This window comes from Urtica dioica, chromosome 8 (genome assembly GCF_054948205.1).
Source record: "Urtica dioica subsp. dioica isolate 48M chromosome 8, U.dioica_male_clone48M_v1_H2, whole genome shotgun sequence".
Classification (NCBI taxonomy): Eukaryota; Viridiplantae; Streptophyta; class Magnoliopsida; order Rosales; family Urticaceae; genus Urtica; species Urtica dioica.
In genome coordinates, this window is record NC_142763.1 from 4,811,405 (window position 1) to 4,835,248 (window position 23,844).

General features: G+C 41.2%; 3 protein-coding genes and 2 pseudogenes across 4 annotated transcripts; 2 read left to right on the forward strand and 3 right to left on the reverse strand.

Moving 5' to 3' along the window:
• Positions 1-2,713: 2,713 nt before the first annotated feature.
• LOC149387470 (UPF0496 protein At4g34320-like) lies at positions 2,714-4,185 on the forward strand. Its single transcript, XM_089623800.1, has one exon. The coding sequence runs from the start codon at positions 2,720-2,722 to the stop codon at positions 3,908-3,910; it is 1,191 nt and encodes a 396-aa protein (XP_089479926.1). The 5' UTR covers positions 2,714-2,719; the 3' UTR covers positions 3,911-4,185.
• Positions 4,186-8,659: 4,474 nt separating this feature from the next.
• On the reverse strand, positions 8,660-10,956 carry LOC149387471 (uncharacterized). The gene has a single exon (XM_089624068.1). It carries the CDS (start codon positions 10,895-10,897, stop codon positions 8,660-8,662), a length of 2,238 nt encoding a protein of 745 aa, XP_089480194.1. The 5' UTR covers positions 10,898-10,956.
• Positions 10,957-11,223: 267 nt separating this feature from the next.
• Positions 11,224-13,881, reverse strand: LOC149387472 (putative 1-acyl-sn-glycerol-3-phosphate acyltransferase 5; annotated as a pseudogene). The gene is made up of 4 exons (XR_016300706.1): positions 13,741-13,881; positions 12,447-13,109; positions 12,205-12,335; positions 11,224-11,778 (listed from the first exon to the last, which is right to left on the reverse strand). The product of XR_016300706.1 is annotated as a putative 1-acyl-sn-glycerol-3-phosphate acyltransferase 5 (transcript).
• A 1,220-nt stretch (positions 13,882-15,101) lies between these two features.
• Positions 15,102-22,670, forward strand: LOC149387473 (ubiquitin homeostasis protein lub1-like; annotated as a pseudogene).
• Positions 22,635-23,840, reverse strand: LOC149387474 (transcription termination factor MTEF1, chloroplastic-like). Its single transcript, XM_089622158.1, has 2 exons — positions 23,700-23,840; positions 22,635-23,501 (listed from the first exon to the last, which is right to left on the reverse strand). The coding sequence occupies exons 1-2, from the start codon at positions 23,838-23,840 to the stop codon at positions 22,686-22,688; spliced, it is 957 nt and encodes a 318-aa protein (XP_089478284.1). The 3' UTR covers positions 22,635-22,685.
• Between the last annotated feature and the right edge of the window lie 4 nt (positions 23,841-23,844).

Below are 23,844 nucleotides of genomic sequence, written 5' to 3' on the forward strand. Positions count from 1 at the left end.
CGCCCTCCCACGGATGCTGGACTATTTAGCGAAAGCCTCCCAGGATACAACGACTACAGAGGCAAGCTTAGCACCAATAGGCTTGACTCTCAGCGAACTGGAACTTGTGCGAAAACTATCACCACGACAAAACAAAAGACAAATTTGTGGGGAAGGAGGGATACTCGGGAACAGTGGGGAATAAAATGGATTTCGTATGTGTACTCTGAATGAGAGCTGAAGCCTAGGCCAAGGCTACGGTTTGAATATCAAAAACGTCTAGCCTTAAAGGCAATTAATAACAACCAGCCATTTAACATACGTTTTTGTATTCAAAGCCATGCGAACCGTGCAACGTTTTCACCCTTAATGGCATTAACCCCACCGAGTAAAGATGGCACATTAACCTCTCATGACTAAAGGTTTATTCGGAAGAGAACTTTTCAATAAAAAGAAAGCCCGAGACAATTCCCGAAACTCGAGCACGGCTCGGCTCGGCGGCGGCGCGCGCGTGTGTGTGTGTGTGCGCGTGCGAGGGGTTAAGAGATAACCCACCCACACTCTTCTCTCTTGCACTTGCTTGACCACTAAAGAAAGAGGATAGTATTTAAACACTACCACAACACACATCCCCAACCATGTAGGACTCTTGGTTTTCACTTTGACAACACAACAATTGTGTTTCTTTAGCCTACTTTGAGCATCAATTTCTCATTCAGCTTAGGTCCGATTTTGGCAAACAAATATTCAATTTTTATAGTCCTCGTTACGAGGAATCCGTATCACTCAGAATTATTCAATTCCGATGAGTGGAACCCACTCAAATTGTTGCCACAAATCAGCCATACACATGTAAATAAATACTCTTTATTTATTTAATTTCCAACAATATACATACCACCTCGAAGTTACGGAGTACAAATATTAGAGTTTCGATAGAAATGAAGATTGAAGTGGAAGTAACCTCGGAAGAGATCATCAAACCGTCGTCGGAAACACCTGACCATCTTCTCCACTACACACTCTCTTATCTCGACCAAATATCTACGAGTTGAAAAACGACCGAGCCGACGAGCCTGGGATCAGCGAGATATCGAACCGAATAAAGAAGGCTCTCTCTGACGCCCTAGCCTTGTATTACCCGCTCGCCGAGCTGGTTCTGGACCCCACCTTATCGATCACGACCCAGGTCACGTTGCAGATGTTCTCATTCGACGCTCCGGCGATCGAGGCGATTAAAGTTCTTCACGTTGAATAAAGTACGGAAGATGGGTCTCCCGGGTCGAGGCATTGTCAGTTTTCATACTCTCTCGCCTTCTCTCGGCGAGCGAGGACGGGGCGAGGAAGAGAGAGAGAGGGTGATCATGTTGGCCCACCCGGTGAACATCCGACAGAAGCTCGACCCGCCGCTCCCGATGAGCTCCTTCGGAAACATCCACCGCGATGCATTCACGATCATCCGCGGCAGCGTCGTCGCCGACGGCGGAGAAGTCGCGAAGAGGATAAGGGAGGAGATAAGGAAAGTGGACATGGAGTTTCTTGAAAAGATGAGGGAATCCGGGGAGGACCCGAATCTGAAGCGTGTGGTGGAAGAAATGAGGAGGGTAGAGATGGAAGGCGGCAAGTTTCTCGCATATATGTTCAGCAAAGGGTTTCTCTACTGGCTCGGGCACCCGAGGTCTGTCCTGATCCACGAAAGCGCGCTCATGTCCTTCGACATGCACGGAGAGAGATTCGAGACGGTGTCTTTGCCGAGCAGGCTCGGGTTGGGTCGCAGCGAAGGGCTGGTTCCGTGGAGGAACTCGACGATCGGAGGATGGGTCGAGCATTGGGGTTTGGGTTATGTCATCGGAGGAGGAGAAGCGCTGGACCAAGTGCTTGTCGATCCCGATCGTAGTGGACGAGCTGGGTTTGGCGATGGAGCCCAAGGGGCTTTGGAAGAACGACGATGAAATACTTATGAGTGATCGGTTTCATCGCAACTTGGTCTCTTACAATGTAGTCGACGACAAGTATAGGCTTATCTACAGAAACTCGAGCAACTCGTTAGAGTCTAACGTTGATCCCATGATTGCTGTCTACATTCTTGAAATGTGTGGTAGCCTGATTTCTCATGTAGACAGCTTTGTTTCCATATGATTATTATAATTCGAGTATTATATACATTATATATATATATATATATATATATATATATATATATATACAAGCTTTTGTACCTGCGCGTTGCTGCAGAAAATATACATAATTTATAAATCTTGTGTAAATAAAATCATGATGTATTTAATCCTCTCATAGATCATACAAAATGATAAACATGACAAAAAAAAGTATGCCTTGTATTCTAGGTAATATCATTATCTGATTATAGAAATAATAAAAAAGGGTTAGTTGAGATTAAATTACATCAATAATTATTATATATATAATTGGGAATTTTTTTAATTTATTTGTTTAAAATATAAACATTTTTTTTATTATAATACCAAAGGTTCATAATATAATCATAACTAAAAGTTAGTGATTATCTTTTCTTATTTTTATATTCAATGAGTTATGACATTTTTATTAATTTTATTAAGCTAACCATTTTTTTTTATGAAATCATTTTGATTTGATGAAATTTTATGGAGTTGACATAAAATTTATTTACACTAATTAAAAAATATAAATGAAAACCGCTAGTGAACTACACAAACTTTTAAATATAAATGGTGCATTGCATTTCGAAGGCTAAACCATGGGAAGCCATATGAGCAAGAAATCGCATCACAATGCCGGTACTTCTTCTTCGGCGACCACAACGATGACAACGACGATGACGACAATCAACGTACAGCAATACTCAGCGGAGCTGAGCTCATACGAGGCGGCTCTGAAGCTGGACTCGGACCTCCAATTGTTCGACACAGCGCTCCAAGCTCGGACTCACCAGGTGATCAACACCCTGGCCGTGGGCGTGGAGGTTCGAGCTCTCTCGTTCGAGTCTCTCAAGGAGGTCACCGAGTGCCTCCTAGAGATGAACCAGGAGGTCGTGAAAGTTATCTTGCAGTGCAAGAAAGACATCTGGAAAAGCCAAGAGCTCTTCGAGCTCGTCGAGGACTACTTCGAGAACAGCCTCCGAACCCTAGATTTCTGCGCCGCTCTGGACCGCTGCCTCAAGCGCGCCAGAGACTCCCAGCTCCTCGTCCTCGTCGCGCTCCGCGAGTTCGACGGCGGAGGATCGTCGTCGTCGTCGTCGTCTCCGGCGAGCCGATCCGCCAGGACTCTGGAGGAGCTCCGGCGATTCCGCGACGCCGGAGATCCGTTCACCGCCGAGTTCTTCGATCTCTTCCGCGACGTGTACGGCCACCAGGTCGCAATGCTGGAGCGGCTCAGCGGCCGGAAGAGCCGCCTCGACCGGAAGCTCCGGCGGATCCGAGCTTGGAGAAAGGTTTCGAGCATGATCTTCGTCGCCACTTTCGCCGCGGTTCTGATCTGCTCCGTGGTCGCCGCCGCCGTGGCGGCTCCTCCGGTCGCCGCGGCGTTGGCGGCGGCGGCGGCGGTTCCGGTTGGCTCCGTCGGAAAGTGGGTGGACTCGTTGTGGAGGAAGTACGACGACGCGCTGAAAGGTCAGAGAGAGGTGTTCGGATCGATGCAGGTCGGGACTTACGTGGCGATCAAGGATCTGGACGGGATTCGAGTCCTGATTGATCGACTCGAGACGGAGATCGAACGGCTGGTGAAGAGCGCCGAGTTCGCAATCGACGGCTCCGATGAGGCGGGAGAGGAGGCCGTGAGGGTTGGGATCGAAGAGGTAAGGAAGCATCTCGGAGTGTTCATGAAGGTCGTGGACGAGCTCGGAGCTCAGGCCGATGTCTGTAGCAGGGACATCCGGCGAGCCAGGACCGTCGTTCTGCAGAGGATCATCAAAAACCCTAACGGCCATTGATGATCCATTCAATTTCTTTGGTAAATTATGATAATTATTTACAAGTATAGTAATTCGTGTTGTTGTAAACTGTGATAGACTTTGTAGTTTAATACTTAATTCAATGTACAATTTTAAAATTTAGGATTTTTTTTTAAATATTATTTTTACATGCAAATTGCAATGGTTTGTTGGTGAATTACTGAGTAATCGATTGGGAAAATCTGAAAGGCGTTGCAATGACGAGCTGATTTTGACGTTTCCTCTAAAATTATTTCTATTAAGGTTTGGTTTCACTGTCAATTGTCAATCAATTCTTAGGTAAAATAATCACTTAATATTGCACGTGTTAGTTCAACACAAGCCCAATTTTTAGGTGGAAATTGGAAGGAATCAAATTCAGGTCTGGAGAGAGAGAGGGACAATCTGGCCAATAATTCGGCCCAAGAGCATGGAATAGTTGAATATAGAGGAATTATTCTCCTCATGATTGGCTTGGCTAAGAAGAGTTTATCATGAGTTATGACCAAAGCAAGAACAATAAGAGAACAAATTAAAGTGTAGAACTAGACTGAGTCTTTTACGTCAAGTGATTTCTTGAAATGGTCAAGCTTTCTGTGTGGTGGTCGGAGAGGATTTGCTGAGCGAAATACGAGAGAAGAAAGCAACAGCAAAAAAAATATAAAAAAAAAAAAATAAATAAATAAATAAATAAAGTGATTAGCCTATTTTGTGGTACCAATTCATTTTGCTGTGACTTCTTCACAACTTATTGACCACTTAAGGGGAATTACGCAAACTGCTTGATGTCATCACATTTTGCTTTCGCAATCATTTGGATTCTTTGTTTAATTATTAATCATCAAACTCTTTCAAACACAATTTGTTGAAGCAAAACGAAAAAAAAATAAAATAAATAAAGATACAGATAACAATAAGTAGTTGGAATTTGGAACACATTAGGAATTTGGTTATTTTTTTTTTTTAAAAGAAACGATAATTTTTATTAATAACTGAAAAATCTCCGAAACAAAGGAGAGCAGTACAGGAAATAACAGAGCTCAGTCAGGCCTAAAAACAAAAGCCACCGAAAAAACCGAGCCCACTACAAAACTTCAGACCAAAGCTGAAACCCAGTCTCTAGACAAAAAAGAAAAAGGGAAATCATAGAAATCTTTACAATTGACATGTAACCAAAGAGTAATACAATGATTAATACTTTCCATCACCGCTCCGAAGCACCAATCCTCGTCCTCGAAAATGATCTTGTTTCTTTTGCCCCAAATACACCAAACAGCGGCCAATCTGGCTATCTTGTAGGCAGCCATCCATTTAGAATTCCTGTTGTACGCAGCTGGCGACGAAAAAAGCTCGGCCACAGAATTAGGCCTATAATTTTCAATCGAGAAATTCTTAAAAATCCAGTCCCAGACGAGGGACGAACAGGGACACTCCAAGAAGAGATGCTGGATGTCTTCCGCTGCACTTCTACACAAGGGACAAACGCTCGGAAGAAGGGTCCATTGAGGATTACTCCGTTGGACGAGATCAGCCGTGTTTACCTTGGAAAGAACCAATCTCCACCCAAAGAATTGGACCTTTTTAGGAACTTCGCCTTCCAAATCTCATCGACCATGGCCACTGCTGGAGAGGGAGAGACAGGAGCCAAGTCAGAATACATAGACTTTGAAGAGAAAGAACATGTATCGTCGAGCCATTTTCTTCGGTCTTCGAAACCAGTCCAAAGGGAGATAGGCTCCAAGATATGACTTAGCTCCGCGTATTCAATCGATTCTCTATCCGAGAGATTCCGGGGAAAGTTAAAATTCCAATCAATTTTTCCAGAGAACTCGTCGGAAAAGACAGCGATCCGATTAATTTTGACCAATTTTAGCGGGCAAAGACGAGCAAGCCCTAGAAACCTTTCTAAGAAGTTCCCGCCTTCAATCCAATCATCTTCCCAGAACCTCACCACTGAACCATCTTGCACTTTCCAGCCACATCTCGAGAAAAACTTATCTTGAATAGAGCAGACCGACCGCCAAGGACTTTTGAAGGTCCTGCAACTAGCATCCCCCGCATCCCACCCGTTCGTGTGACTCCCGTAGATTGCTTTAATAACCTTGTGCCAAAGCGCCTCTTTCTCCAACGGGAAACGCCAAAGCCATTTGGCCAAAAGAGAAGTGTTTTTATCAACCATTCTTCCGATTCCGAGCCCACCTTTTTCCTTGGATCTACAACAAACGTCCCAAGCCACTCCCCCTCGGTTCTTCGACCCGTCAAAACTTTCCCATAAAAACAATCTCATTTTCTTCTCTATCTCATTCGCCACGCCGATTGGCATTTTGAAGATGGACATGTAGTAGGTAGGGAGCGCCGATAGCACTGCTTGAATAAGAGTTAATTTACCGCCTTTCGAGAGATAAGCTTTCTTCCACCCGTCGAGCCTCTTCGAAATTTTATCTAACACTGGATCCCAGAACGCCTTCCTTCTAGGATTGTCCCCAAGCGGCATACCCAAGTAAGAAATAGGCCATCTTCCTTCGGGGCACCCCAAAGAAGTAGCGATGGCCGCTGAAACCGCGGGAGCCAGATTTATGCCCATGAAATTACTCTTATTCTTGTTGATCTTGAGACCGGAGGCGGCACAAAAACTATTAACCACTTCCATAAGGTTCAGCCAACTTTGTTCCGACTCGTCACCGAAAATAAGAGTATCGTCAGCGAACTGAAGATGAGAGACTTTAAGATCGGTAACCCCTACTTTCATAGGGCTGAAGCTGTCTCGGTCGATGGCTCGCTGAATACGACGAGAGAGGGCATCGGCTACCAACACAAAGAGAAAGGGAGACAAAGGGTCTCCTTGTCTAATACCTCTCGATCCGAAGAATCTCTCACGAGGACGCCCGTTGATGAGAATCGAAAACGAAACTGAAGAGAGGCAGCCGCGAATCCATTTCCTCCATCTGGCGTCAAAACCTTTTTTTTTCCAAGACAAAGTCTAGAAAATTCCATTCGATACGATCGTAAGCCTTCTCGAAGTCGATTTTAAGAAGGGCTCATGATTTCCCTGTACGGCTGTACTCTTCTACCACCTCATTAGCGATCAGAATCAAATCCGTGATTTGTCGATCTTGCACGAACGCGCCTTGGGCTTGGGAGATGGTTTCTTCCATGACGGACTTCAAGCGTTCCGTGAGAACTTTGGCAATAATCTTGTATAGACTTGAGACCAAGCTGATAGGTCTAAAATCTGAGACCTTTGTGGAGTTTACTTTTTTAGGGATAAGACAAATGTAAGTCTCATTTGAGATATTATTGATAATCCCATTATTCCAAAAATCCCGAAAAATCTGCATTAAATCTTCTCTAATCATCTCCCAAAAATCCTGGAAGAAACCCATAGAAAAACCATCCGGTCCCGGAGACTTGTCGCGCTCACAAGCAAAAATCGCTGATTTAATTTCTAGCTCTTCAAACTCCCTAGACAGCCCGGCAGCACTATCTAGAGAGATAGGGTCCCATCCAATGTCGTCCCAGCTGGTTTCCTCAAGAGACGAAGACGAATACAACTTCTTGAAAAAGCCATTAATCTCACTAACAATCTCGTTTTCTCTAACGGTCACCGATCCATCGTCCCTTTCAATTTTCCATATGCCGTTCTTAGCTTTACGAGCCGACATAAGGGAGTGAAAGAGTTTAGAGTTACCATCGCCATCCTTAGCCCAGCTCATCTTAGACTTGAGCCTAGTCGAGCGCTCATCCTCTTCAAGAATAATGTTGAGCCGATTCTTAAGAGCTATCCTCTGCAAACGAGCCTCGTCATTCCAAGACAAACTTCCTTCCAGCCTGTCAAGCCTTCCGAGCTCGAGGAAGATACGGCTTTTTTCCCCTTCTCTTTTTTCTTTTTCCTCCAACGCCCATTCTTTGATTTTTTTTCCTTTATCAACTTGAGTTTGAGCATAAAAGAATATCCCTCTTTACCTTGAACATAGGTCTCTGCCCAAAACTTTCTCACAAAAAGCTTAAAATCTGGATTGGCCAGCCAAGCATTATCGAAGCGGAAAGGGCTCGGGCCCCATTTGATCTGATCGGTATTTAAAGAAATAGGAGAGTGATCCGAAACCCCCCGGGGAAGAGCTTCCTGTCTATTATAAGGAAAACAGACTCTCCACCCTTCTTTGAAAAGGAAGCGGTCTAGCCGAGCACACACCTGAGAGTTCGACCAGGTATAAATACCGTTCAAAAGGGGCGGATCGAAAAGTTCTAGCTCTGCGATCAACTCATTGAAAAGGCGCATGCTTTTTCTAGCTCTCGTTGCTGGGTTTCTCTCCGCCTGAGATCTAGCCACATTAAAATCTCCCCCGATACACCAATTCTCGCCACAAAGAGCTCCAAGCCCAGCAAGCTCATCCCAGAATTCCCGTCTACCTTCAACTCGGCAAGGCCCGTACACACCTGAGAACCACCAAGAGGAATTATCCTGAACAATCTCGATCGAGACTGAAAAATCTCCCACAATATTGTCTACCACCTTGACACGTCTCGTATCCCAAACCACCAAAATACCTCCACCAGTCCCCAAAGAAGGAAGAAGGATCCATTCCTTAAACCTCGAACTCCAAACACTACCGATAAAGCTTCTATCAACGGTTCTCATACGAACCTCTTGAAAAACCACTAGGTCGGGATTTTCTTTACAAATGAGGAAACGCACACCCCTTCTTTTAATCTGAGATCCCGAACCGCGAATGTTCCACGAGATAATCTTCATTTATTACCGGGCTTTTCCCCTGCTTCCTTGGCTCCGAAACTGACCTGGAAGTCCAAATAATGTAACTCACGTTGTTGACCTTTTATTCTGGAGGTGCGTTTTTTCTTCCTGCTAGTTTGAGACTGCCATCCCTCAATATCAGGGAGGTCTTGATCTGCTGACGCGGGAACAAGATCGACGGGCTCAGAATTCTCCGGGTACACCATCGCTAGGGGCAACTCCTGTTCTTGTACAGAGAGGGGAGGCATGGATACGGTCTGACCTGGAGGGACTCCGGGATCGTCTTGTTCTGCGAGCAAAACATCCAGTCCTTCTAGAGCGATGTCGGGTTTGGAATCCTCATCTTCCTCGGACGACTGAAAACCTTCCTCCGAAGAACCATCTTCCACCGATACTTCTCCATCACTTCGAATGAGAAAATTCTCTGGGAAGTGTTCGATATCTTCATCGACCAAGAGTGAGGGATTTCGTCGGGATTCCACTTCCTGATCCCGGTTCCTGTTCCTGGTGTAAGTCTTCTTCCAGAAACGGGAAAACGGCCGGCCAGACTCCGGATCACTCTCATAATCCAGGATATTCTTTCTAACAGGCGGAAAATGTTTTAATCCCTTAGAAAAGTCCGACCATTTAGAGATCAAAGCTTTTTTGAAACAAGCCTTATTCTTTGGTTTCCATCGTTTCTCTGAACAAGATCTTCGTAAAAGCTCTGGAGATACTTCCAACCCGGTAGGATCTGATGGGTTGTTGAGAACTGGGCCCAAATCAGAGCAAACTGTGGTCTGGGGAGGATCCACTGGGAAACTGTTTTGGGCTTTTAAAATGGGCTTCCCTTTTTTAATATTTGAAGAAGAAGCAGGCTCTAAAATAAAAAAGGGACGTGGTGAGGGGGCCACCTCCAATAACTTCGGAGCGCTCTTTTCATGACACTCCGAAATTATTTCTTTGCCCTTCGACTTCAAAGCAGTGATATGGGGAACTGGCGAAATTCCTTCTGTCGACGTGCCTTCTCCCGAGGGCAATAATTGCCTTCTCTCTGACGCTATTTCCAAAGCGTCATCTTCAGCAGGATTCGCCAAGCCACCCTTGGAAGCTTCTCTGAGTTTTCCGAGGGTTCTGGGAATTTTCCGGCCATGAGGTTTCTCGGAGATAAGGAAGCACGAGAACTCAATCTTTCCTGCTTCGGATTCTAAGACTTGAGATTGAGTCAACAAGCCTTTGACAGAGCCTTTGACCTTTATCTTAGCAAATTTCAGGAAAGATAAGTCTCTTGTGCTTCTATCAATCTGAAGCAAACCTCCGCACAACTCTCCAACTTTCAGGAACAGATCCTCCGACCAAAGATTAGGAGGAATGCCCGCTATCCCAACCCAGCAGTCTTTGGCAAGCGGCTCAGAGACCTGGGAATGATCTTCTGGTTTCCAGGAGGATAACACCGCCACTTTCTCAGTCCTATCGAAAATATGTCTCAGACTTAAAACTTTTTCTTTTTCCTCGAAACTATAGCACCAAAGCAAAGCTTTGTCACTCCCAAAGGGTGTGTAAGGACAGTTCCGACAAAGAGAAAAGCTTAAATCATCGAAAATAAATTTCCAATATGTTGGAGACGAGAGCCTGTGGACTGTGACTGCGAGATTCCAATCCTTCTGAGAAAAACGTGAGGAGGAAGAAGAGGGAGAGACAAGTTTCGCTGGCGCCTTTTCAACGACTTTCGGGCAGGGAGGTCTAGCCGACGTGCATGTAAGGGGACGAGATGTTGCTCCATTCGAAGACACAACTGCTGCATAAGACCTCGGGGGAGAGACCTCTCTGAAAGATTGAGAAGGCCTAGCGCTTTCCCTCCAACCATTCAAGAGGCTGCTGAAAGACCCGAACATACTCTTCCATCCTCTGCTTTTGAAACCTTCAGGGACAAAAATGGCTCGGCTGTTCCCACCTGAGACTTTAAGGATTCGAAAGCAACGTCCTCTTCTATTGACGAAAACATCTGCAATAATCACATAACCATTGCCGCTGAACTTCCTTCTGAAAAATTCTGGTTTATGACTAGCAAGCAGAGAGGGAAGGAGGTCACAAATCCAGAAAAGAGCATTCCGGTGAAGAAGGATACTATAAAATCTAGTTCCCATCCTCTCAACCATTCTGACGATATTTCCATCGTTACCTATTGCTAAAGAGAAACTTTTAGCATCGGATTGGAAGTTCGTGCAGAACTGGTTGTTCCGAACAGTTGCCATGGCAAGAATTAGAACGGACAAAAGAGGAGAGAGGAGAGAGAAAAGAGGGAGGAGAGAGAAGAGAGCATTTTCATTTTTTCAAAAACTTATAATATTAGGAATTTGGTTATTGGATTCCATACACAACAAATTTGGTTAAGCAATTCCATTCTAGCGATCACAACACTTCTTAAAACAAAAAAATATAAATACATAGGTTGTAAAAGTGAGTCGTTTATATGAGTTCTCTGGCAAGAGAAACGACACGTCGTTCCACAAATATATCATTGCCTTGGCATTCAAGTAACATAATTCCTCAATACTCACCTAGCTAGCAGCAAGCATGAACTTTTTAATCGATTCAATAACCATTTTATTGCGGACATGAATATCCAGAGTCGAGTACATGATCAGTGTCACTAGCATATAAAAATTAAATAAATTAAATAAATAATGACCTTAGGAAGATTTTCGTTTGAGCCGAGCTTTGACTAGATCGACGATTGGAACAGGTCTTATGTTGAAACACGCGGCTAGCGAGAAATACACGCAAACCAAAGGCACGTAAATCTTAAACCATACCGAGGAGAAAAAAGTTAGGTATGTGAAAATACCGGTCATGAGAATCACCGCCGCGAAATTCACGAGGCACTTGGCAGTGGAGAGATGATCCTCGGTTCCTTGGTCGGGGAACCGACCCCGGGAGCAGAAATCGGAGAGCATTTGGTCCTTGAGACGGAAAGCGTTGTTAACCAGCCAGGCGTTGACTTCTTCCTCGGAGACCGGGATCGAGTCGAGCGAAACGCGCCGGACGTGAATGTGGACTTCTGAAGGAGCTACGCCGTAGACATTGTCCATGAAAGTCGGCAAGCAATGCTTGTATGCGATAGTTATGTCGTAAACTACACACACACACACACAAACCAAGTTCACATATCAAAGAAGAGATTTGATTCGATTCAATATTATCCCGAGTTATTGACAATAAGAACCCTCGAAATTCTTTGATACATCGATGGAAGATGCAAGATTAATGAGACGTAGGGATTGAAAAAACAGTCTAATATACCAAAAAATATATTAAAAAAATAAAGATGCACCTTAAAAGGTTGAAAGGTGCACCGTTATGCATTCAAGAGACCCGGTAATAATTCATTTCCCCTAAATAATCATTCTCAAACTCTATCTGTAAACTAACTACTCTCACTGATAAGATTAAAGATGTATTTCAGACTATAAACAAGCAACAAACTATTTACTTATCTAGAGTATCATACTCTGATTGATATATGTCATTACAATGTAAATAAAAGATAGGCATAAGAAACCTGAATCGAGAGTTGCTCTGAGGCTATCCAAACAGAGAAAGAAGCCCTTTGTTTTCGGGAGCAAGACATGGTTTAAGACAGGAAGGCCGTTTTGCTCCGCATATTTCTGGCTACGAATGCACTTCTGCTCTCTGCATAAAGTATAACAAATTCAACTTTTTATTCACAATCATAGAGGTTAAGAGTGTAAAAAACTACTATTTGAGTGAGAGAGAGTGATGTAAAAAAGATTTCATATTTACGTGAAGTCGGTGCCTTCGGGGAAAGGAGAGCCAGAGCGGGTCCCTCGGGTCCCGAAAAGACGAAACCATCGCTTTCATCACAGGCTCGTCGATCTCCCACTTCCTCGCGACGGGAACGAACTCCATGACCTGAAACGACCAACCGAACAACGGAAGCTTCATGAGGCTGCTCTTCAAGACGTACTTGATATAACCCACCATCCCTTTTCGCAGCGCCAAGTCCCACAGGTACATCCAATCCACCTCAGTCCCGTGATTCGCTATCAGTAAAACCCGCTCATCATCGTCCCCGTTCCCGAGGGCTTCGCCGGAGAACACGACTCGGGTTCCGTTGATCTTCTCGAAGAGGAACGGCCACAGAGCGATCCACGACCCGAAGAAGAACGAGGTCGCTCTCCGGCTCTGTCGGGTGCTGAGGAATCGGGTTATGACCGCGGTTGCGAACCCGATGTAGACCAACATCATGAAAGCCGTGGAGATGAGGACGACCAAGCACAGGATGCCCCGGATTATCCTGAGCGGAGTCAGAGCGGCGCGGTCGGTTTTGTCGGTCGTTTGAGAAGGGTTTTTTTCTTCCATTGTTCGAATGATCAAGAACCTCGCAGCATTTCTATTGGCACGGGTTCTCTATCTCTTTCTCTCTCTACATATATATGTATACACCTGGAAAAGGGCATTAGAGAGAGACTCCATGCTGTTTGTATTTGATTTATTAATATAAAACTGGAGAACTACTTGGATTCTCTATCTTCTATCTCCAATTTTACAGTGAAAAGACCAATATTGCAAAATGTGGACAAGTATGAATCCCGATTCCAACAATAAGGGATAAAAATGGAAAGAAATCTCCCACTTTATCTTGATTATCATCTACCAAATTCTTTTAAATCAATCTACTACAAAACCCATCGGCTCATTCGTAAAAATCGTAAAAGAAATGAGCTTTTAGATTGGGTTCGTAGTCAATTACTTGATTCTGATTGATTAGCAAGAAGGGTAACATTTTTACAATATATAGACCCGACTCATTTTTTTTCATTACTTTTTTTTTCCTCCACAAAGCACATCTGAAATATCAATGCCAAACAATACCGGGAAGAAATAAAAGGGTATTTTAGGCAAACAAACAAAAAAAAGAGAGTAATTAACTCGAGTGCTGTATAGTTGCTGAGAATGTAGTGAGTGAATGAAGATCAAATAGCTTGAGTTGAGGCCATGTTTTTAAGGGCACGGAAAAGTATCGACATAAAAAAAAAAATAAAAAAAAAAATAAAAAAAAAAAAAAAAGAATTACCTTGAAAATCGGAAACTATGTCGAAAAATTTGATGTTTGTTTGAAGTTTGAAGTTTGAACGCTTGAGCAGTCGGTTACCACTGTTGGACGGTAGTACCTGCTGAACAAGGCTATCTAAGGATCATATCCGCCTAAAATTACGAAATATGCCACGAATCTAATGAACGAGTTTTAGGAAGAATATTTGAGAATATTTAAGGAGACTCCCATGATCTTAAAATATAAAACAAATAATATTTTTTTTAGAAACATAAAGGGTATTATAAAATAATGACTGTTTAGTTAAAAATATATACTTGTTTGGTAGTTAACTCGAAAAGTTTTTGTTTTCTATTTTTTAATTTTTGTAGTTGTACTGAAAATTATTTTGCAGTTGTTTTCAAAAAGCTGTTTGGTACAGTTTTCATTTTTGTTTTTGAGAAATTGAAAAAACTGTTTGGTACAGTTTTCATTTTTGTTTTTGAAGAAGAAGGAGGAGAGAAAAGAATAAATTTTTTTTACAAAACACATTTTATTTGTTTTCAGTTTTCTTTACTCTTTGACAAAACAACTTCAAAAATTTTTGAAAATTTTTTCCGAAAAATTAAACCAAACGCAACTTTCACTTTTTGTTTTCAATTTTTTTATCTCAAAAAGTCAAAAACACTTTTTGGAATGAAAACCAAACACAACCGTGATTCTATCTTGAGATGAACTCTTCTAAGTTCTAACTAAAGTTACTAAGCCCCTGTTTGGTTAACTTTTCTATTTTTGTTTTCTGTTTTCTGATTCTAAATTCTAGAAAACAGTTTTAGAAAAACTGTTTGGTTATAAATTCAAAAAACAGATTTAGAATCATGTTTCTGTTTTCTTTGAAATTTGTTTAGAAAACAGAAAACAATGAAAAGTTGTTTTCTGTTTTATCTCTATACAATTGAATGGAAAACATAACCAAACAACATTTAAAATATTCTGAAACGTAATTCTAAATCTGTTTTTTAAATTTAAAAATTAGAATCAGAAAACAGAATTTAAAAACAGAAAACGAGTTTAGAAAACTAAACCAAACGGCCCCTAAACAACTTTAGAGAAAGAACACACATTATTAATTCATAAGAAGCCATATTAGTCACCCCTAACATTTAGTTAACAAGTTTATTACTAGACAATAGACATAAACTTAGAGTTAGATGCACCAGACAAGACTTAAAATTTGTTTGAAATAAAAAGTATTTCTCTAAATTTTGGATGTAGTCTTAGTCTTTATATTTGACTTCAATTGAATAGACAATTTCATATTCACAATGTAAACCAACAGCCTCAATTCAGGTTACGGGCGCATCACAGAAGTATGAATGATGTCATGTCATTTACGTCTAGCAATGACGTTGATGAGTTGTCCAACAACTTTAGATCGGAAGGACTTGCTCCTCAAGACCTGGAGTACTCTTTATTTACATATTACGAAGGATCTTCTTCTTACAACGACGAGTACTGTTCACCACAACCTCTCAGCACCGTCGCGCGAGTCAAGCCGCATCCAGATTATCCCCCGTACTCTTGGTGGCAGAGGGTCAGTAATTCTTAAAGTGGTGGTGATGTCTCTCTCGACGACGGCGCTACGTGGCAGTATGGCTCACTGGGAGTGGGCTTTTGATTGTCTCCGGGGGGACGAAGGCAAAACTACCACTTGAAACTCTGGTCTGGCCGCCGTGATACCACATCTCCCTGCCTGCCGAAACCATCGCCGAGCTCCGAACCCTCTGTCCCCATCATCCACGTACCAAGTTACGCTCGTAGGTCACCATATTTGTTTCCCTCAAATAGTTCATAAGCCCTTATTCCGCATTCTTTAATTTTCTATCCATACGATGGTTCTCGTTCGGCAAAGAGCACATATGGGAGGTCCGATTCTTGCCGGAGTTTTTAGACTCAAGGTCTCCGGGGAAGTGCCCTATGATTTACATGTACTACATAAACTCCATTGTTGAGCGATACAAATCCGATTTCTCGAGGAGAGTAGCGTTCACGGAGGTCCATAGGAACTTCATCGGCGATGTAGGTTCGATTCGGAGGGCTTCCGATTTTCTCGAGGGTTGGGGTTTGATCAAGTACTCACCTTCGCTCTATTTTTATTTTTCTTACTTTGTCAGCATTTTGGATCTTTAACTCAATTGGTTTTGGTTCATTCACAAATTGGTGAATAATTTTTTTTTGTTGCTTTATTGAATTAAATTTCTAATGGACTGCAAATTACTTGTAAAAATAGTTTGGCAATGTATGTGAATATCAGATAATTTAAAGCATCTACAAACAATTGAAATATGAAACTAGTGAATTGACTTGGTATTAAATTTGTAAGAGTATGTAGACAGATATTACTTCAGTCTTCATAATTTTCACCACTAATTTATGCTTTAGACTCCAGTACGTTTTTTACATAGCTGATCCCCTTTCATCTAACCAAGTTTGCATCTAACTTCTGTATTCAAATTGGGGAAATATTGGCGTGTATCAAGAAAAAAGCATGTTTAGAATTTGTTTTGGAATACTTTTGGAATAAAGCAAGTTAGAATTCTTTTTCAAACATGTAGCTGTGAATGTAATTAGCTATTGAAATATGAATTCTTAGATATATGTTTGTGTTATTATACTATAATTACTAGTATCACGCTTTGATGAAAATACTTTAAAGGTGCGAATCTCATCAAACCAATGTCACCATATTATGTCATTTGATAAGATATATGTCAATAAATCGTGTCATTTGTTGAAATAATATCAATAAATCATCAAATAAATCCAAATTTACTGATATATATATATATATATATATATAAACAGATCGTGTCGTTTATGGACATATGTCATATATATATATATATATATAATATATATATATATATAATATATATATATATATATATATATAAACAGATCGTGTCGTTTATTGACATATATGTCAACAAAGTGTGTCATTTTTTAAATCATTCACAAATTGTATCTCTCAAAATTATTTTTTTTTTAAATTACATGAGTTAAAAATATCTTATACAATACAAGTCCGGTGAAAGCTTGCTACTCGGGCTACGTGAAACATAATAAGTGAATATGATAAAACATGAAAATTATGTCACAAAATTATTTCATTTGTTGACATTGTTGACATATATATGTCAAGAAATCGTCAAACAAGTCTAAATTTGTTGACATATACGAGATTCATAGAAAACAAATAGAGAAAAAAGAAGAAGATGGTAAAATTGTACACAATATATTATCTCTTTTGAAATTTATTAATAGTTGTCCAAATTATGATTTTGATTGATTATGGGATTTTTTTTTTTAGAAGATTCTTTGGGATTGTGCCATGAGAGAAATTATTGTAGGAGGTAAATTTAAAAGAAAATAACCAAATTTGTCATTATATTGGGCTTTATTAATAGAAAACTTGTGGACCAAGCAAACCTTTTCTTCTTTTGGGTTTCCTTTTTTCTTTCTTCCATTTACATATCAGTCCCTGAAAAAACCCATATTTCGAGAAGTCTCCAGGTTAGACGAATCTGCGTCTGTGGCGATGTCGGAATCGCGACATCGTCGCGAGATCGGACGGTGCGGCTTTGGACGCCGGACGCCTCCGACGCGCGGCGCTACTCCGCCGCCAAGATCCTGCTTGGCCACACGAGTTTCGTTGGTCCGGTGGCTTGGATTTCGCCCACAGAGGATATGCCGGCCGGCGGGATCATCTCCGGCGGAATGGACACGCTGGTCATTGTTTGGGACCTCAGGACCGGCGACCCGGTGCAGACGCTGAAGGGGCACCAGCTTCAGGTCACCGGCTTTGCTGTGGACGGCGGCGACATTGTGTCCTCGTCTGTTGATTGGTGAGTTTTCTGTTTGATTCCCGGCGTTTATGAAATATTTTTTATTACCTTGTATTGGTTGAGGTTCATTTGATGCAAATTTGACATTTGGAGGACTGAAAGGGGAGTGGATTGGGAAGAAGAAACAGTAGTGTTTTTGTAACATAGTGATATATTCTGATGATACGCTGCAGTGATGCATTGTGTTAAAGATTTGATTTGGGCATGAGAATCTTGGCTTCAAGTTGTTACGAGCTTTGGTAGATGAAGGAAAACTCGTTGTAGGCTTAGATTATTTTATTAGTAAATATAACAATAGTATCTTATGCTTGTGAGTTTTTTGTTGGAGTCATTGCAAGCATACTGCTAGTCTGTCTTCTCAACGTTCTCACTTTTTTAAGACTAGAGAATGGCATTGCCTCATTTGTATATAAATGGACGAATCTGTTTTTGATTTTTTTTTGGGTGTTTCGTTTGATTGGAAATTACAAACCTGTAATCTCTTTATTGTATTTGAAATAGTACTCTAAAACGGTGGAGAAAAGGTCAAGTTGTTGAATCCTGGGAAGGTCACAAATCACCTATCCAAGCAGTTATTAAGTTACCTTCAGGCGAGCTTGCCTCAGGTAATTTTCATATAATTAGTAGTTTTAAACTTTCAACAATGTATTGCTAATTTCTTTAAGGGTATAAGCTATAAGAACATCCATTGGAGTTGTTGAAGCTATACATCCTCGTCATTCTTATGTTCAATTTTAGGTTCAAGCGATACAACTATTAACATTTGGAAAGGCAAGGCATGCACACGTACCTTGGCGGGGCATTCAGGTTCGGTTGTTAAATTTTAGTTTCGAACATTTCCGCGTAGTACATATATTAGGTTTAAACAAAATTTTATTGCTTGCTCGAATCCAAATAACCAATGAAAAAATGAAAAAGTTAATATAGAAAGGCGACATTTGGATTTGGGCGATGGTAGGAATTGAATTCTGTTTCCGCTTGCATTTTAGTGAAAGACACCGAGCTCATCACTGATGTTTGACTCATTTTATGGAAGTGCATTGATTAGATTACACTTTTTTGGCTCCCTCAATAAGTGTAAACCATATTTTACTCTGTTGTCTGAAATAAATTGTCATCTGAAAGTATACATGTATGTGGTTGCAGACACTGTCCGAGGATTGGCAGTGATGTCTGATATTGGAATTCTTTCAGCATCACATGATGGGTTAGAATTTCTTACTTTTCTCAGCTTTCGAACTTTTTCTTTTGGTGCGAAGTGCATCCCTAATGATGTTAATACAATGTTTTTATAACAACTCAAGCTTTATATGGTGACAATGATGCAGTTCCGTTAGGTTATGGGCTTTGACGGGTGAAGTATTATTGGAGATGGTTGGTCATACGTCCATTGTCTATTCAGTTGATTCACACGAGTCTGGCCTTATAGTCAGTGGTAGTGAAGATCGTTTTGCAAAGATATGGAAAGGTAAAGCTTTCTATCTCAACCTCATAGTCATTTTGCACTGAAGGGATAGTTTCTAAATTTCTCTCCTGCTTCCAGTTTATGTGCTTATTTCTCACAGTTATATGATTTATCAAACGTATGCTATTTATTTTACGCCAAGACTTACAATTCTTTGGTTGTCATTAGAAAGCTTATGAAGACCTATAAGTTTGGATCTGATGGATTTTATTTAGTTTTGTTTGGATGAAGCTGAGGCGTAAAGCATTGTGCTAATAGAAAAAAAATAAAAAACTGTTTGGTTTTTAATCTTTTCTAGTCTCATCAATTTAAAATAGGCAGAGTATAACTTTTAAAGCGCCCGAGATATTTATTAATCATTAGTATAACTTTTGTGCATTTGGGTGCTCCGGTATCAGTTTTACTTCACAGGGCATTAGTTTTTGTCCAAATTTTTTAATGCTTGCAACATGAATTTCATTTTAGTTTATAACCTGGAGTTTTAATCAAATTGTTCAGATGGGGTATGCGTTCAGAGCATAGAACACCCCGGCTGTGTTTGGGATGCCAAATTCTTGGAAAATGGGGATATTGTGACTGCGTGTTCAGATGGAGTTGCACGTGTTTGGACAACGAATCATGATAAGATTGCTGATCCAGTAGATCTCGAGTCATATGCATCGCTGCTTTCTCAATACAAATTGAGCCGGTACGATTCAAAGCTTATCTACCAGTTTGAGTTATTAATCTACTAGCCTAATATTGTCTGAGATTTTGGTTTTGTCATATCAATCTACTGTCATGGCTTGCCTGCATTCTCTCTCAAACAAAATCCACCTTCATAATTTTTTCGTTGCCTTTCATAAAATATCAACTACCCCCTCAAATAAGACTTCTCTTGAGCCTTTACTTCCTCTTTTTTAGCTGTCTGGTTTTCACTTTGTGGCTTTTTTTCAGAAAGAAAGTTGGAGGACTAAAACTGGAAGATCTACCCGGGCTCGATGCTTTGCAAATTCCAGGTAATACTGATAGTTTTAATTTTTCATTTTCTGGCAACATTGAGGTTAGAATGCTGTACTGATCAAAAGGTTACTCATTGTAATTTTTTTAGTGATAGTCTTAAGATTATAGATGAGGTTACGAATAACAATTTATGTTCATATAACTTCCAAAAGCAATTCAGGCTACCATAACTTAATGTAGCCTCGTGTGTTCGTGGAGTCGTATTAACTTCCTTGTTCTTGAACTCGTTGATTATTATTCACGTGTTCAAACATTATGATATACAGGCTCCAGTGATGGTCAGACAAAAGTTGTTAGAGAAGGGGACAACGGTGTGGCATATGCTTGAAATTTGAGAGAACAAAAGTGGGATAAAGTAATTATCTTTTATATTTTGCATTGTCTATATCAAGCGTTTTGTTTTGCTCTTGTTTTCATGTGGCTCTGAAATCATCCATTTCTGTATTTTGCAAGTTTTCATTTGCTGGTTGCAACTGTTAGCATATTTTCTTGTACTTGTAATCCACAAAAACTATATGCTGCTTTATTTCGGTTTGACTGGAAACATTTTAGAAAATGAACATATCACTTTTCTGCTTCAAGTTCTTCAAACAAGTTTCATTTATTTACTTTGTGTTATATCCGTGTCATTGATTTTGTGTTAGCTAGATTGGAGAGATTGTTGATGGACCGGACAACAGCACAAAACGTCCTGTTCTTGATGGAATTGAATATGATTACGGTAAGCATCTTTATTTCTGAAATTTCAAATCAGACACATTATCAATTATAAATCGATTTCAAAAAAGAACTTCATCTTCTCTTTTTCTTTCAGTTTTTGATGTTGATATTGGAGATGGTGAGCCCATACGCAAGTTGCCTTACAATAGATCAGGTTACTACTTGTTCTCTTCTCTTCTTCCATATTTTAGCCCTCTAATTTTAAACCTCTGTAACTCTTCATTTTTAGTTTAGTATCCATTTACGTCTATATATTGGAGAATCTCAATTCTTAAGCTACCAATGGGATGTTAGGATTCTGTGGTCTAAAGTGCACTGAATAATAAATTCATATGAACATTTTGTGGGCTGTAGCATGTGATCTCTCATTTAGCTTTATCGAGATATAGGTTTATAATCACAAGTTGTTTAAAGGTGCTGAGTTTGTCTACAATTCGCATTAATTATATAATAAAAAAATCTTGATTTATATTTTAGTACGGTGCGGTTACATTGGCCGCAAAATCAGTTTTTGAGACAATGAGCAATAATCAAATTCACTGAACAGACACTCCGTACGACACCGCTGATAAATGGCTACTGAAGGAGAATTTACCTCTTGCCTACCGACAACAAATTGTGGAGTTCATCCTCCAAAATCTTTACACGTGCCTTTTTTTGAATGATTTTATTCATTTATTTATTTGGGTGCACTTTTCTCTAGCCATCTCTTTGATTTATTGATTTATTTATTTTCTGAGTCGGTTATTTCTGATGAAACGAAAGGGTTTTATGCATTTTGTTCTTCCTCTTTTTATGATTGGAGCCATGTTTCGTAATGTGCCAGCTATGCGGTGCTGTTGATTGAAAAGAAGGATGAAGAAGGTCAGTCTCAGGTTCTTTCTGCTGCTATCGAGGTATGATTCACTCTTTCAAAATATTTTGTGTTGAAAACGGAACTTCATATTTCCATAATGTTGAGCTTGGATTTATCTGTGCTACGTTTGCTATTACAGTTTTTATGGACTTGGGTTAAATATTATAACTTGATAATATATCGTTTCTGCAGCTTGCCGAGCAGGAAAATCTAGAAGTTGATTCAAAATTCCGTGCTTTGGTTGCAATCGGATCACTGGTATGTTTCTCACCACATGTATAATTATCACATGTTAGTCAATCGGTGCCAAACAAGCTCGGCGCGTTTGTTTTCTCTTATCTTATTTATTTGTATATTTGCTTTTGAAACAGATGCTGAACGGTCTAGTCAAAAGACTAGCTTTGGGCTTTGATGTACAAAGCATAGCTAAAGCAGCAAAAGCTTCCAAAGACACCAAAGTCGCTGAAGTCGGAACTGATATCGAGCTCGTAATCAAAACAAACGGAATGTTGGGGTAACTTATTTTCCTTCTCATTTCTTTTTTTACAGTATGTTATTTCCCAATTGGCTAAGCTTTTTGTGTAGTGAGACAGATTGAATCTAAACCCCCAAATCAACCGTACGTTGAATGAAGCATTCAGTTTAATTACACTCTAATTACCCCCATGACCCTGTTTTCCAGTTAGAAAACTACCATTAGATGTTCTGAGATAAATTTGTGACTGTTTGGAGATAGCTTTTTTATGTAGTTTTTGTAATCTTGTTCTCTTACAGATTTTTGTGCAAAACACAAGAGATCGAAGGGAATCGAGCAAGGCGATGAAAGACAAACCTGCCCCAAGCATAGACACTTGTTTTTAAATTCCCAAATTCACCGATGCTCAGTTTAAGAGCCTGCCATGAATTTTATGAAAAGGCAGTTTATCTTGTTGTATACTTTTTCTCGGAACAGACGGTAACAAAGTGATGTTTTTATTTTGTAATACACTATCCATATTCAATTAAAAAAAAAAAAAAAATAGGTTACGGTAATTATTGGTTATTTCCATTGGGCATAGAACTTTTGGTCACCCCATATCAGCATTCGATTGAGAGGAATCTTGACATTCCTCTTCTTGAGATGCTCGTGCCTGGGCGCTATTCTCTTGCCCAAGCTGAACCCAAAGTACTGTGGAAACTTGAGCAGCTCCTCCGACCCTCTCGCCATCTCCCACACCAAGTAGTCATACTTGGGCCGCAAGACTCCCTCGACGCTGTACCCGAATATCGCCGGAACCCTAGCGCAGGCCCGCTCGGCCTCCTCCCCCGAGAGCCCCGCCTCGTCCCTCAGGAACCGGAGCTTCCTCTCGAGCTTGTTGACCCGCGTGTTGAGAAGGTGTGCGTTCAGGCTCGTGGGCGACCCGAGCCCCGCCACCCCGACCCGCCGGAGCAACTCCAGGCTCGGCCGGAGGCAGTACTCCAGGCTTGAATAGAGAAACACTGACTTTGTTGCCGGGCACCGCAGAATCATCTGCCGTGAATCCTCCGGCGAGGCAGTGGCGACCTCGTCCGCCAGGAAGGCGAGGATGGCGTCCACAGTGGGCCCGCCGGATGGACGGAAGAGGTCGGGGGCGTGGGCAGCGAGGCGGGGGATGTCGCGGTCGGAGAAGCCGCTCGACTTGAGGGACTCGACGGCGGCGAGGATTCCGGCGACAGCGTCGGAGGTGGGGAGGTTTCTGGGGTCGATGTCGGGGCGGATAATGCCGACGGTTTTGAGGTACCGGATGTTTTCGCGGTGGGAGGTCCGGAACTTGATGAAGTGAGACGGAGAGGAAATCGGGTTGTGAAACGCCGGATATTGATCAAGAAAGGAATGCTATATGAGAGGTTGAGCACATCCCAACTAGGTTGGCACCCACTCAACTCTCAGCATTTAACATTCAGTTTGTATTTACAATTACAGCCATATATCCAATGGAATGGAAACAAACAATATCAAAAAATAATTAGCTAACTAATGAGGGAAAAAGAGCCGGTGGGCCTTGGTGTTCTCGGCTTTCTTGTTCTTGAGAACCTTTGCGATCCTTTCCTTCACAGTCGTGCCTGTCTTTGACTTTGTCTTTGTCTTTGTCTTTGTCTTTGTTGTCTTCTTGTCTTCGCGAAGCTTTTCCAAGAGCACCTTCATGCTCTTCCCGGGTCGTTCTTGCCCTCTCATCGCC

Excerpts from the sequence above, each read along its gene's own strand:
- LOC149387470 (XM_089623800.1), top strand. The coding sequence starts at position 2,720 with ATGGGAAGCCATATGAGCAAGAAATCGCATCACAATGCCGGTACTTCT.
- LOC149387474 (XM_089622158.1), bottom strand. The coding sequence starts at position 23,840 with ATGAGAGGGCAAGAACGACCCGGGAAGAGCATGAAGGTGCTCTTGGAA. Across the intron at positions 23,502-23,699 it reads TGAAGGAAAGGATCGCAAAG|CATTCCTTTCTTGATCAATA; the intron begins GTTCTCAAGAAC and ends CCTCTCATATAG.
- LOC149387471 (XM_089624068.1), bottom strand. The coding sequence starts at position 10,897 with ATGGCAACTGTTCGGAACAACCAGTTCTGCACGAACTTCCAATCCGAT.